Consider the following 15,610-nt stretch of genomic DNA (forward strand, 5'->3'; position numbering starts at 1 on the left):
TACATGGCAGCATCATTTAGGATATATATGAAGCATTTAGGATATATAGGAAGTTGGCTTCTGGAATGTATCTTGTGATTCTGCAAGTTCTGTTCCCCAGGGGCTCTATCCTTCTCTATTTATGTCAGTGGAAATCCTGCCTTTGCTCACAGAGTGCAGATGAATTTCTTTTCTTTTGTTCCCAGCAGCAAAGTTGCCTTTTATCAGTGTTTGGTCTGTTTGCCTGTTGCTGAAGATAGTGAAGAGTTTAAGATAGGATGCAGGATAACTATTTTAGGATTAAAAAGCAGAGAACATAAAGATTTTATTGCAAGTAAAAGAAAACAAGAGAGCTTGCTCTTGTGCTTATAATGTTTATTGGTTTTTAAAGAAGTTTGTCAAGTAAGGAGTTGTCTGGCTCTATGTGTGTATATATATATATATATATATATGTATATATATATATATGAAGTAATTTGAAGCCATTCAAATTAGAGTTTGAGTGTTAATAATTTTGCTCTTATGGGTTTCACATGGCATCATTGATGTGTAACCCCTGTTATGCATTTCCTTCCTGTAAAAGTTAATTGCCATTTTTGGCAAGCAGGACCTGTCTATTCAGAGGCGGTACCCCCTTAAAGCTGCTTTTTAGACCAGGTGATGGAGGAAAGAAAGTCCCTTTGGAAAGGGATGAAAGGAGAAGCAGCAAGATAGGAACAAGACTTCTTAAGGAACACACACACCCCTTCCCTGCAAAATATGTATTTGAAAATAGGAAGTACAACAATTCCTGTTTAACTAGTACATAGACAATAACAGAAGACATATGGAATGTTTGAAAGAGGATGGTGCAGGAAGAATCTTAGGGGAGGAAGTAATTTCATTTTAGATTTCGATGTTTTTCTTTCCAAATTCAGCAAAGCAATTCAGGACATCCTAAAATTTAAGTATGTGTTTGGCTTGCGTTGGAATCAGAAGTACAGATATATGTGCTTTTGTCCTCTGTGGGATGTAGGAGCTCATAGAAACTATCTTTCATCAGATTAATTTGTCAAAGTCAGACTGCCAGGGGGAGCTGAGAAGAAAGCAAAACTTCTGGTTAATGCACTTGGGACAGGGGGCTAAATAATGTTTCTTGGTACTAAGCTTTCATATCCAGTGTCTTCATATGGAATTGGTAGAAAATTATGACTCTCTGATGTTTTGGAATTGGAATACATTTATTAAAGGAGAAAAACTTTGAAAATATAAATCCTCAAGTTATATATTATAAATTTGAAGATTGCTTTCATTAAAGATTGCTTTCATTAATGCTACCTAGGTTGATTTTTGGATGATGTAATATAGAAGCTTAAATTCCATATTATTCTTGATTTTCAAAGTAAGTAGATTTTAATTTTCAACCCTCTTAGTGGTCTTAACTAGCATATTGAGTTATTTTCATACAGTCTTTTGCCTTGTGGGTTACAGGAAAAACTGTAGCTAATATAAATTTGATAGATATGCTTGTGCTGTAGTGTGGGTAAAAGGAAAAGAAATGGATCCATTGTGTTCAAACCAGGAAAGGAACTCAAATTAATCTCATATTTAGCTGAATGTAATAATTCTGTAACATAACACTGGTTTTTATGCCATTTTAAAGCCACAAAAGAAACTTTGTCCTGTAAGTTCACTGTATTACTTTGTAGCTGAAAAGTTCAATTCTCAAAGAACCTTTAAATAGCCTTTGGGATTAAATGAATATGATCTGGTTTTCACATATGTAACTTAACTGTAGTGCCATACAAATAGAAATAAAAATAATGTGACTCCTGGCATAGTCATTAAGATTTCTAGTCACAGCCCACCTGTTTCCTGGCACTGTCACCTGCACACTAAGGGGGAATACAGAGTATTTCAGATTTTGAATCCAGATCCTCTGGGTTTTCTACTGCATAAGACTGCAGTTGATATTTTATGTATACAGCACTTAGAAAAGAGCATTCAGTTCTTCTTCATTTCCATTTTTTTGTCATATCAGTATCTGAGAGAAGAGAAATAAGTCAGCAGGAAATGGTTGGCTTTTATATGACAAATACTTTATAGTAAATGCTTCCCATTGTGTGGTATGAAATGTCTGAGTTACCTGAAACTCGGCATGAAGGTTAAATCGAGCAGAGTGCAGAGCAGCATATTTCATTTTCAGGGCTTTAATTTAAAAGGTAAACAGTTCTCCAGCTCGTGCTTCTCCATCTCCATCAGAATGTCTCACTGAATTAATCTGTTCATTTGGTGCTCAAGGGCACCATTTCAATGAAATAGTGAATTGAGTCGTTTTCTTTTCGAGTTACAAAAATTCCTTGCTAATTGCTGTTGAAGTTTAGGAAGAAGGAATACAGACTATTTAGGGTCTACAAAACAAAACTTTGCCTGTCAAGTGATGTTTTTATTCTTGCTGTCTTGTAATGCTATAATTAAGAGAAGCGATTTATTCTAACAAATTATTGAATATAGAGCCCATAGAAACAGTTCAGATGGTGTTGCTTTGCATCATGACATTATGGGGAAAAAAAGGAAAGTAATTTACATGCTGCTTGGACAACTGCTCGATAAAAATATGGCAGTTTTATAACAACTCATGCGTCATTTAGATATTCTAGTAGCCTCCTGGTATAAAATGAAAACATAAAAATAAATTTTCTAAATTTGTTTCTTATTGTGATGGTGATGCTAAATTACCAAGTTACTTGGATTAATAAACTTCCTTTCAGAGAGATCTTAACAGGGACACCTAATTACAAAAATAAAAGTAAACCCTTCTTGTTTTAAATTTGAAATTTTACCCACATTTTTCCCTTTCCTTACATATCAGTGTGCTTGATTTCACCTCTCTTCTTCTCCCAAAATATATTGTCTTAGAAATATTGGCAAATTTTAATCTTACTTGCTCTACAGCTTTTTGGGCAATTGCATTTACTAAAGATATTCAGTGTTAATTTTTTAAAAAAGAAAACTAAATATTGAATACGTCAGATCGTGTGAAATGCTGGATCCACTTCCTGCATGGAAAATCTGATTTCCTTCATTGCACTGTGTAAAATATCTTTGCCTGAAGGCACAATAAGTAATGGGCAGTTAATATCAATATTCCTCATTAATTAAATTTTTATTTTAGAAAACAGTCATACCATCAGATTGTATCCAAATAAATTTTTTGTTAAAGGAGAATCTAGTCTTTTACCTGGGAGTAAAGTTTTTATTTCCTTATTAATGATTTTTTAAGGGAAAGCATCACTGTAAGGTTATTGTACATATAAGCTTGTATTGTAAGCACTGTATGTACCATGTTTCTAAAGGGTTTTGAGGTGGGGTTTTTTTGTTGTTATTTTAAATTTAGAGTCTGTCTTTATTGGTCTTCAGGGCATTTTCAACCAGATTAAAGAAAGAAATTAAGAAAGAAAACTGCAGTGCTGGAGAGAAGCACTGAACTGAGACACATTTTAACTAATATTGTTGATAGTTATTACTGTAATATAGCCTAGTGAAAAAATGGATCTCAATTTCATGAACTGTTGTGTTGTAGTTTGCAGAATCTCCTGAATAAAATTACAGGGTAGACGGATAATGCTTTATCTGAGGAGAAGACAGAAACCGTGTTTCCCTATTCAATAGCTGAGCAAAAGACTAGCCCTAGGGGTCTTGCTGCAGTTTTTTATTGATGCTTTTTAATTAACAGTTGATTCCTGACCAGTTGACAAATTAACACATGGTTGGCATGTGTCTTTATATAGCAAAATATTTAGATGACACTGGATTTTATTAGCATAACATTACTGAGTTATTTTTCTAGCAGTGGCATTAAGCACAACACTAAAAAGAGATCCATTTTAGATTTATTCTCAAGCTTTCTTTTTTCTGTTGGCATATTTACTGATTTAAATGTTGCTTTGATTAAACTGGTGCTTGACTGAGGGCATTGCAGGACTGTAGCTCACCCTCAGCATGTCTGCTACTGCATGGGTTTGCAGCAATGCCTTTTTCCAGCTACTTTATCTGAAAGCATTGCTTTTCTGGTACCATTGAAATGAACCCAGAGCAGGAGATGGAAATGCATCAGCTATTTGAGTGGAAACACAGAATAATAATTACAATTATGTAGTAAATCTCTGTTTAAAGGAAAATAGATTTCTTTTCAAAACTGACATTTCCTTGATTTCTTCTTTGTATCTCATCCTCTTAAATTCCTGTTTGTTCCACTGAACAGTAGATGTACAAAAAAATCTCATGCTGGGAAGGGGAAAATGGCAATTTCATGTATTGTATACCCCTGTTATGTTGTATAATGCTGGCCTGGTTCTGCCATACAGAAACTGGCAATACAAGTAAGATGGAAATTTTAAGCTTATGTAGTTTCAATAATTTTGAGATGATTTTTGTGTAATATGGTGGTATCTGGTATATTTAGGATTGGAAACTGTACCTTCCTAAAAGTTTTATGATGCAATAGTTACTGAAGGACAGAAGTTATATTTTACTGTGACCTGTGCAAAGGCGTCAATTAACCTGTAAAATGAATATTTGCTATAAAACTTTTAATTACAAACTGGTGAGAATGACTCAGCAATTGAATATTTCATTAGCTCCCATCTCAGCTTCTGATTTCCAGCTTCGTTTTGAGGTTAGCATTTGGTGCCTCATAAATAGATAAAGACTGGTTTGATAATTTTGCTGAGACTGGTTGCCAAGACGGTGGAAAATAATGGGCTACATTAGAATAACCTGAGTTTATTTCTGCATTTGCAAGTTGAACTTTGAATAGCACTATTGTCAGCTTTATTTGGGATAGGATGCGTTGTGTAGTATCAGAGGCTGATTAAAGTCCTAAAGCCATATTTCCTTTTATTTCATATTTCCTTTTATCTTAATTGAGTTACATTGAGCCTTCAGCTGTTTGGTTGTTTGGTTTTGTTTGAGTTATTTTTTCCCTGGTGCTACCAACAGGAGGTTGGTTAAATGATAAGTAATGGTTAGAACCTCAGTGAGTTTGATGTTGATGGCAACAGCACCAAGCCCAGAATCTAAAAGTGTTTTATCTGTCCCTAAATCATGGCAGGTAACCATGGCAATCATAGCATTTCCAAAAGCTCCTGGAAAATATTTGAAACATCTTAAGTGAGCTGTCCCATTAATAATGAAGAATATCAGTGTTTTACCATCTGTTCCATACTAGCAGTGTGTATAAAAGACCAGCAGTTGTGTGAAACAATTTAAACTGCAAGTGGGAATGAACTTGGCTTGTAATGAAAAACTGCAAAACAGCATGACATAAAATATTACCATATAATCAAGCCTCTGCTTCTTAGTTTTACACCTTAACATCATCTTCTAATATATGTTGAGAGTCTCTAAGTTTTCCATTATCAATTACAATTTTCAGAGATTTGTAATTTGATATTAGCATTTTGCTGTGGGCAGAAGAAACGTGGCAAATTGTCAGTCAAAAAAAAATCTCATACAACATTTTGGGAGACATGAATTTCAGATTAAAAATATTTTCCCAGATGTGTTTTGATGCTTCTGTAATCTGAAGGAGGTTTGCTTGTTAACTGAACTTTTGTGGTCTCTTAATCAAAACTGTGTGCTCTTGACCTGTGGGCTAGGAAATTACTTTTACTGTAGTTAGTGCAGAAACAGCAGTAGTTTTATTTTTTTAGAAAATATGCCTAAGAAACTTCAGTGAAATCTTAAAAGTGGGTCTTTATTTAAGTACTGTTACTTTATCTTGCTGTGTATTTGTTTCCCTAAAAATGAAACTATGTAATCTAACCTTTAATAATGTGAAAATGCAAGGGTTTTTTGCAAAATATATGTATTTGTAATTTTAACAGAATTACTTTTTCCTCAAAGTACATTCACATCAAGTGTACATAAATGTGTATCTTGAACCTTAGGGGAAGATCTTTGCTGTTTTCTGTGTGAGTACATATGCAAATGTAGGCTTGTATTGACTCATACAGTCACCAGAGACATGTACTAAAAGTAAGGGGTGGGTGTCACTGATACAAATCCAAATCAAAAAAATTTCTCTTCATTTTTTGCTTGTAAATAGAAGTAGGTGTTTGTTTACGGGTTGGAATGCAAAGTACTACCTAGATTTCTGCTGTGGATAATTGGGCCCAACCAAAAGAAGGTTATAGGTATCTTTTTATAATTTAAGACTGAAAAAATTGGCCAGGCTTTGAGTCAGTTGTGTTTTTCTGTTACCAATTGTTTTGTTTACTATATTGTGACAAAAACTCTTTATTGCTGCAACAGCTTGGCAGTAACCACTTTGTGCTAAAATTGTCGCTCTGAGTAGCCAAAGCACACGTTTCATGATAAAGTGCCGACCTGGAGCTGAATCATTTTGACCTTGGTTTACATTGCTTCTGGTGAGGACAACGAGCCTTAATACATGGTGCAGAATTTCATGGTAGATTGCTTGTTGTTTGTTCTACAGATCAAATTCATGTCAGACTAAAAGAACATTTTTAACTGTTTTCAGGCTGAGTTTTAATTTCTGGGATGTTCTGCCTTTTTCTTGGACAAATGGCAGAAAAATAGCCATATTATAAGCACTAATATGATCAGCTGTAAACAGCAAAAAGTGCATTCCCTAAGCATGTTCTGGCAGTCTTAATTAGAAAAGTTCTTTGTGCCATTGTTTTCTGTAGTCAAGGAGACTCTTTACAGTAACATAAGGGATAGAAAGTACCTACATTCAGCATTTGGCTCCTGTGTCTATAACAGAAGTCCTTTCTATGAAAGGAGGTGTTTTTAGTTAAATACATTGAATACATATGCAGTACAGAAGTCATACTAAAAGAATGCAGCTTCTGCTTAAGAGAAAATTTAAACATAATTGAAATTATTTCACAGAAAATATTGCTGCTGAAGATTTGTGACCAAACAAACTTCAGAACTGAAAAAGTTGATGAATGTGGTATTTAAAAATGGAGGTTCTCTTGTGAGCTTGAAAACATAACTGACAAAAGTGATGAAAGTAGAAGGAAGGAAGTGCAGTGAGGGTGAGGCAGTTCTTGGAAGGGCTCTGAGCTGAGGCTGGGCCTGCCCTGGAACTGGGTCATGGAGCAAAGCAGGATTATTCTTCCCCGATGGCACAGCGCAGCAGGAGCTGGGGAGAGGATGGCTCCAATGGAAATGGGCTCAGGTGCCAAATGTCACCACTGCTCATGTGGGTAAAGCTTCCAGAACCAAAGCTCTTCCACAAACTTTTTCTTCTTCCCAGACATCTCCCATGCATCCCTTTCTTGTCTTCTGCCTCATTCAGCTGGTGGCAGCAAATTAGTGTCCCTCCAATGGGATGATGTGATACTTTAAATCCTTGGAGACGGAAGAGGGGAACACAAGGCTGTTCCTTGACCTTCACCAAAGAATCCAGTGGGAACAAAAATCTTAGTGAAAAGGAAAAAAATAGTAACATAGGTGTTACTCAGTTGTTTAATTAGCGTTGAACAGCACGTTAATTTATTATTATAGTTCCATTTTATGGTAATATTATGTGTCATCACAAATTAAAATGTTTGCTTTAATGTTCCCAACAGCTTGTATAGGCTTCTGTTCCATACATTTGTCCTCCTGCAGCAGGGCAGGGAGAAAGCTCTGCTCTGTTCCAGCAGTAGCTGCTCTCAGCTGTGGGAACTGGGCAAGTGACTCTGCAGAGGGGGTTGGGTGAAGTTCCAACGCAGCAGCTTTGTTGGTTTAGTACAGGATGAGTTTCAAATCACTTGCAACACAACTGGTGTGTGGAGTGTGTGTATGTTGCTGAAAAGCCATGTGACTGATAAAAATGAAATAGCAAACTATGTAATATGTAGGGTACTCGGATCTTAATTGAATTAATTTATTTGATTAATGAATACATTAATCAATTTTGCATTACTTTACTGCATTGAATGAAATGTATTAATCTAGAACTGGAATGTTGAAACAGGACTGGACATCTGTGTAAGTTCATATGTAGAAAACAAAAATAAAATGAATCTGTATATATTTTGGAATTTTGTGAATTTAATTAAACAAGCCCTGCTTAAGTTTTTGGAGTCTGTAAGTATGGATGTCTTCAGCAATTTCTTATGTCTTACTCTGTTATGTCCCTACAATTATGTATAATTTGTTATTCCTAAAAATATTCCTGTTCTTGGTAACCTCTAATGAGAGGGAAGAACGGAACAGCATGTCAGAGAAGGTTCTAGGAATGCTACAGCGAATTCCTCCTGAACTCGAAGGAGCATCCCTGCTTTGATGATGATGTTCTGTTCTGTTTAGGGAAGCAATAACCTTCAGATTTGCATGGCAGCATGGGCTGAACCTTTTCCATACAATGAATTTATTCAGTGTTGTCAAAAGTATTTATGGTGTTTTGTTGGTGGGTTGGTTTTTTTTCCTCCCCCCAAGAAACAAGAATTAATTTCAATGCCTTTTCGTACAGACATAAATAATACAGGTTGAATAGACACATCTTTTAGATAACGGTCATTTTTGAGAGCTGTAATTGTCTAATAATGGGTTTGGCTTTGTGCCTAAAGAACATACTGTGACATTTAAACAGTGCCAGCACTCCTGAGATGGAGTGAGAGAGCAGTGCCAGCACTCCTGAGATGGAACACTCTGGCTGTAGCATAAAGCATCCAGCGCCTGATGTCACTGCAAACCTGTTAGAGCTCCCTGGTACTGGGAAGTGTGTCACCTTTAGATTATAGTTCCCTGCAATTGTGATCCCTCACAGGGAAAGGGTTTAAACTTGATGTAAGTTACAGGATTCATGGCATCTTGCTGGATGTGATAGACTTTTAACTTCTAAGTCCATCAGTGGAATGTGGAGTTTATAGAACTATTTGTCTTATTTGAGCCAACATAGTATAAAATCCTGGATCTGAAATGCTACAGAAACTTCAATAAAACATTTTAATGAGAGTTTTGATATAATGCTTTAAAAAAATCTACTATATGAAGACATAATCAAAATAATAATTTAATAACAGAAAAATGCTGGACTCATCCATTGTGGAGTTTGTGTACCCAAGAGCTGAAAAGTATGAACTGGGGCGACATTGGGGGAGTAAGTCAGCATTTCCTCCTGCAAAGACTGGTAATTCTGGATTTCAAAAAAATTGCATAAATTGTTTTGCCACAGCCTCTGTGCTACTGTTTTGCTCTGCCTCTCTCAGATTGCAGTGGTTTATGGTCCAGAAAAGACAGATTCTGCCAGGGAGAGGATCTGGCATCCTGTCAGTGGATGTTTTTGTAAAACAGGTTTTATTAGGATTCATGATTTTCCTTTATCTCTAAGGACAGAGTCAAGGGGGTTTTGCATATTGCCAACGTATTTATATAGCCATAACAACAGAGATCATCAAAATACCGATTTTTATGCTTACTAGGACTGTTTAGTTACATTATAAAGTTGAGAGACATGTTCTTTGTGCAATTTATATTTTTGCCTCTCTATTTTTAGGATGCAAAGTTTGTAGAAGAGAGACGCAAGCAGCTACAAAATTACCTAAGGAATGTAATGAACAAAATTATTCAAACTGTGCCAGAATTCACAGCCAATCCCAAAAAAGAGACACTTATTCAGCTGATGCCCTTTTTTGTGTAAGTATCCATCAAGTACTCAAGAAAATATTAAGGTTTTTTCATCACAGATTAATTTAAAATATAATGCCAGCATCTCCAAAATCTTTAAAATATTTTGTTTTGGTTTTTTGGGTTTTTTTAATAGAAGGCTCCTGTTCAGATTGCAGATGCTTTTGTTGTATTTAGGAATTTATGACATATAGAGTATTTTTTTGTTTATTTAAAGGGTGACTTTGAATGAAAATCACAGTGTAAAGCTTTCAGAAATACCTAAGTGACTTCAAAATCTGCATCTATACATGCTCTTCAAACATTAGGTGTTTTCAATTTCTTTTATTTGGTCTTTTTTAGTTTTGTTTTGTTTTTGCTTGTGTGGGCTTTGTATTGTTTTTTAATATTTATTTTGGGGGGTGACGGTAGAGCACTGTTAGGGTCCTCACTAACCAAATAAAAAAGCCAAGCTGTTGAACTCTGTCTAGGTGAGTTTTGCAGTCTGCTGATGCATGTTTTGGTTTCATTATGTTAAAGTTGAATATGTTCAAAAATAATTGAACAGTTGCCTGTTAAGCATCTCAAACCCTTTGACATACCATCCTACAAGGGATATAATCTGGTAAAACTGTCCCTTTCTCCTTTAAACTTCATTCTTTATGTATTTGTAAATGATATTTTAAATTATTTAAGAAATAGTATTAATGAAAACTGGTTTTTGAAAGTTCTGTTGTTTCTTTCACTAGTAATTTTTCACTGGAATGGTTTTTTAGTACCATACCTGGGCAAATTATGGATAGATTGAGAACTCATTTACAGTCAGTCCTCATGTTAAATTTGCTGTCCACAAGTCTCTGCACAGGGATTGTGCATCCACGTCTGTGAATCCACAGATAGATTCATTTGCAGCTTCAAGACCAATTTCAAATGAATATATTTCATAGCAGCACACATATTTAGTTGTATTATTGCCTGGTCTTTTGCAGAGTGTGTCAGATTTTCAAGTTGAAATTGCATTTCAAGAAAGCTCTATTTATTAGAAAATGTAATAGATGAGTGGAAGAATGCCAAGATGCATTTTGTGGCATTCATGAATTTCCAATTTTTCTGTGGATTTGAAATCAATTTGATGAGACGTTTTGATGATGGTGTTATAAATGGTGAAGTGATGTTTGTGGGGACAAACTTCTTCAGAGACTTGCCTTTTGCTCCCTAAGAACTTACTGTTGGAGAATTTGACTTAGGGCTGTAAAGATGGAAATGGTTTAAAGTTCCAGTTGAGGGGCCCATGTGTTGCTTTTTGTTGAGTCATTTTAAAGAAGTTATCCTTTATGTTACTTTGGTTTTGTTTTTTAAAGAAGAGGGAGGCAAATACAAAATACATTTGCAATTGTAAAATTTAGTTGTAAATGCAATTATACTCCTTTTCCTGTGGTTTTTTTTTTTTTTTTTAATACACTGTTGTTACAGAAGTAATTTATTACAATATTTTTTGGTTCTACTTTGAGAAATGATATTTCAAGAATAGTGTATTTATAATCTCCTGGCCACTTATGTCAAAAACAGGAGGGGAGAAAAAGCTTCATCTTATACCTCAGCCCTAAACAATTGCTTTCTGATACTTAATAATATTTCTTTTCTAAGGATGTAAGTAGAATTTAAATCTCATATTTTTTGTTTCTTAAAAGAAGTGCCAAGTATGGGGACCTGCACAGGACAAGATTAAAATCACAATCCATGTAATGCATTCTACCACTGCTGCACAAGTCTGAGTGAACACCATTTCCCTCTCATAAAACCCTCCAACTCTATTTCTTCTAATAAATGTAATGTAGGGAGAGATTCAGTTAATTTCAGAAAGAGCAAAGTTTTATTGAGAAGACAGCATGTTTAAGTTCCAATATTCAATGGGTACAATTTAGTTAGTAAAGCATTGTGATACAAAATAATGCAGTTATCTCTAAGGAGAGAGATTTGCTGAAGGAAATTGGCCAACACCATTTATGATCTGTTCCTAAACAGCACTGTGATGCACTGCACTGGTGCTAACCCTGCTTTGGGTGTGCCACAGGTGGCAAAAAATCTGCTTATTTTTAGAGGGGTTTTTTTTGCATTTGGCAATTTCATAACTCTTAACACATTGCATGAGACAATGGACTGGAATGTTCTGTGATATCTGGACATTATGGCAAAGAGATTCTGTTCATATATGTACCTGTGAATTATTTCCTGAGAACTTTTTGTTATATAACAGATGTATCAGCTTTCTCTCTTGGCTAGAGTAGATAGTTCTCTCTGGGAATACTAGTGAGATTCTGGAAAAATTCAGCTGTTGAGCAAAATAACTATATTCCTCACAGACAGCAGCAGACAAAATAGCTTTTTAATGCATTTTACTACTGACATATCAGACTCTTCTGCAGCTAAAGCAGCAGCATTAAATTAATAAAAAGAACTTTTCTAGAATGTGCTCCTTCTATCAGTGTCTGAAAGTGCCATCATTTCTAGGCTATCATTTGAACTCTCTATGGCCTTTATTATTTGAGAGTCATGACCTGGCACTGTTGGTGATTTAAAAAGCATCTGAAAGAAAATGCATTTCAGTTCCACTTCAGATTGCCAACTTCTCCAGTATTATCCTTCCATAATGGATTTTGAGCTTCATCAACAGGAGACCTTAAATATCTTGGAGTCTGTGAATTGTGTATTGCATTCATCAGTTGTAACCTTTGTACTGTACCTTCAATTCTTCTGTTCTGTTAAGTTTAATAATATTTTACTATAAAACACTGTAAATACACGCAAAAATTCTGATATATTTAATTTTTCCTCTGTAGCACAAATGTATGTACAGTTGGTTGCATCTTTATCAATGAAAGAGTATTTGCAAAACATTGAGGTATTAGTCCTAGGACTGTGCAATAGAGAGTAGTGATATTTCAGTGTAGGGGAAAAATTACAGTCTTGATATGCATAAAAAATCTCCAGAGCATTAGATCTGTCTGTTTAGGAAGCAATGAAATATATAAAAAAAAATCTTGAAAGGGTTTCTTCTCACTGCAAAATTAAGTGACCAGGCTTCAGTGTGAAAATGAAAAATCCCATAAAGCTTATGTCTGATTATGCATCCTGTAGATAGAAATTCCAGGGTCAGTCTTAATTAAACACTTTAAAGACCTGGTTGTGGTCCTAGAATATGGTTATGGTGAACAGAACATATGATTAATATCTCTAAGACTGAATCCACTGTTAATTTAATGCCAGAATGAATATTGCCTAAAATTTTTATCGTGAGTTTGTTCCTTTGGGAATTCCTCCCTTCCAAGTGCTGTGGTTCCATACAATCAGGCACAGATCTGACGAGGCAAAACATTTAAATTGATCTGTATGAAACCGCCTGCTACTCTTACAGAGGAAGAAATTGCTTTTATTTTGAAACTCATCTAACAGTTTACAGTACAACAGTGTGAATGAGTTTGCTACATTTCTTCCCATTATGGTATCAAATGCTAGTGGTTACTTGTGGACGTGAATCTTGTTCTGAATCCTTGTGCTGTGAACTGTCATGAATGTATTTTTTCTTTCATCGGTCTCCACCACTTGTAATCTCAGTTTGTATCTTTTTCAGTTTTGATACGGCATTAGCTCAGTCACAGGATTGGTCAAAGAGTTTCCTTTATAGTCCACTTTCATGTCTTAATGTAAAAAATAGATTCTGGCTCTGCTAATTTGTCTGTTTACATGCTGAATAAAAAATTCTTTGCAGTAATAAAATTGACATCACAAGATCAATTTTCCAGTCCATGTGGAGCAGAACCTAAATCAAGAATTGGCACTGCTGAATTAGATTGCTACATCTGCTAACTGGTGAAGGCCTGGCTGCTAATACTTACTTAAATGAACATTTATTTGCATTTATGACTGGTTCATTATGGATAAACAAAGCTTGTTATAACAAGTACACTTGTGGTTTAATCACAATTTTATCAATATGAAAAATGATCACACACACTTAGCTCTTTGTAAATATATACGTATGAAACCAGGAGGGATCTTTGGCAACAAGAATCACAATTTTTTGGACCATATAATTGAGACTTTCAATATAAATCAACATATAGGTTATATGATTTCAAGTATGTAAGAAGCAAAAAGAGCAGTAAATAGTTGTGAAAAGAAACTCTAAAATGCTGTGATGGTCCAACTTTCTGTCTCTGGTTTCTGTTTCAATTGTCCTCATTTTTAAAAAGAGATTTTCTTTCCATCATCCTCATAATGAGCACAAAGTGAAATGCAAAGGACAAACTGAAATGCAAGAAAAATAATAACCCCCCTTTTTTTTCCACTGGGAGGGTGATGGAACCCTCTAACAGTTTGCCCAGAGGTTGCTGACACTCCATGCTTGGATTTGACAGGACACAGCCATGGGCAGCCTTGTGGGGATTGATTCACTTATCTCTGGAGGCGCCTTCCAACCTCTAATAGTCTGTAAATCTGGAATATAATCTCGAGTTGTGTTTTATATCCACCCCACACAAAGAAGTGTTGGCTAAGTTACAGCTGGTCACACAATGTTACCTGTGAGCAAAACAAAGTCTGAGCATGGGAAACTCCTACAACACGGACTCCAGTTTGTAGCTATGCAGAGCTGTTCAGTAAGAATAGTGCCACTTCGTTGGTTCCTTTGCATTGGCAGTGCAAATGTTTGGATTAAAATACATGCAGGAATGATATAAACACAATTTTGTGAATATTTTCGCAGACTGCTCTTCTAAGTACTTTTCTATCTCATATTTTAGGCCACAGGTACGTGCTACAATAGTTCCTAGGTAACAATTTTATGTTCTGCTGAGCTGCAAAGCTGGACATTTATTCTCTTGTGGGAGCTGCTCAAATATATGCTTTAACAAAAGCAGGGAATCTGCTCAGTAAATCATCAGCAGGTTCTGTTGTCTGCGGGATGTGTTTGAACACCAAAGGAGTCATCAGTTCTTCATGATGATTAGAGGATTGTAATTTTCAAAAAATATGTTGTCTTCATTTCCCGTGGCTGACATTACTGGCAGTATATTTGATAGCAGAAGTTGTGTTCTTAGGTGTTTTGTGTCAGTTGTCTTTGAGTCACCAAGTTAAATTGTAATAAAAAAAAATCACTATTTCTACATCTTTCTCATTTTGTAAAATACTTCCACCCTCCTGGAAGGTAAAGTTATGAGAAATGTGATAGAGAGAGACAGATAGGCAAATTTCAGTGCCAACCAATCAGCCACTCAAAAAAGGAATGTCATCCTGGGGATACTCTCAGATTTATTTAGCACTGAACAGCGTTTAAAGCCAAGTATCTGCTTCTGGTCTTGCAGACAACAAAGTTAAAATACTGTGGGAGAATAGATGTTTGTTCTCAAAGAATTGAAGAATTTTGGTTTAGTTTGTATTTGGCAGTTTTCTCATCTCTGATTCAGTTGCAGTGTGGCATTGAGAACTTCTAAACGTGTATATTAGAGGTATGAGAGGCAAAAAGAATATTAACTTCTCTACAATAACATTGCTAGTATTAAAATGTTGCTGTCATGTAGAAATGAAATAAATCTTCTAGGAAAGTTACTGTGATGTACCTGTAAGTGTATTTCTGCATTCATTTTAAAGAAATTGACAATTAACCCTTTCAAAGTTAGTTCTGAGATACTTTAGAAGGATAAAAACATTTTCTCAGACTCAACGTTAACTACAGATTGATGCAACAATGATATTTCATTCAGTAACTGCATCCCCATAAGGGATAGGTCCATATACAGCAGATATGGCACAGAACCAAAACCTTCTCACAGAAACATGAATATTATTTAAAATAAGATTCTTGAATGCAGACATGAATATATTTGCATATGAAGATAGAGGTGCCACCATTCTGCTGTTATTACATCTTCAGATAAACAATAAAATGAAAAACAAACAAGCAATCCCTGAAATGCTGTAAAACAATATTGAAGCAAAGTAAGGAAGTTTTAAATACAATTTTGAA

The 15,610-nt window shown here is 35.2% G+C and overlaps 1 protein-coding gene across 3 annotated transcripts in view; it reads left to right on the plus strand.

Moving 5' to 3' along the window:
• SNX29 (sorting nexin 29) overlaps nt 1-15,610 on the plus strand; it is a 114,564-nt gene that overhangs the window by 61,325 nt on the left and 37,629 nt on the right. For all 3 annotated transcript variants that reach the window (XM_010392237.4, XM_010392234.4, XM_010392238.4), the window contains exon 20: nt 9,476-9,615. In XM_010392237.4, coding sequence (XP_010390539.3) covers nt 9,476-9,615 — 140 coding nt within the window. The remainder of the gene's footprint in view (nt 1-9,475; nt 9,616-15,610) is intronic.

This window comes from Corvus cornix, chromosome 14, assembly GCF_000738735.6.
Source record: "Corvus cornix cornix isolate S_Up_H32 chromosome 14, ASM73873v5, whole genome shotgun sequence".
Classification (NCBI taxonomy): domain Eukaryota; kingdom Metazoa; phylum Chordata; class Aves; order Passeriformes; family Corvidae; genus Corvus; species Corvus cornix.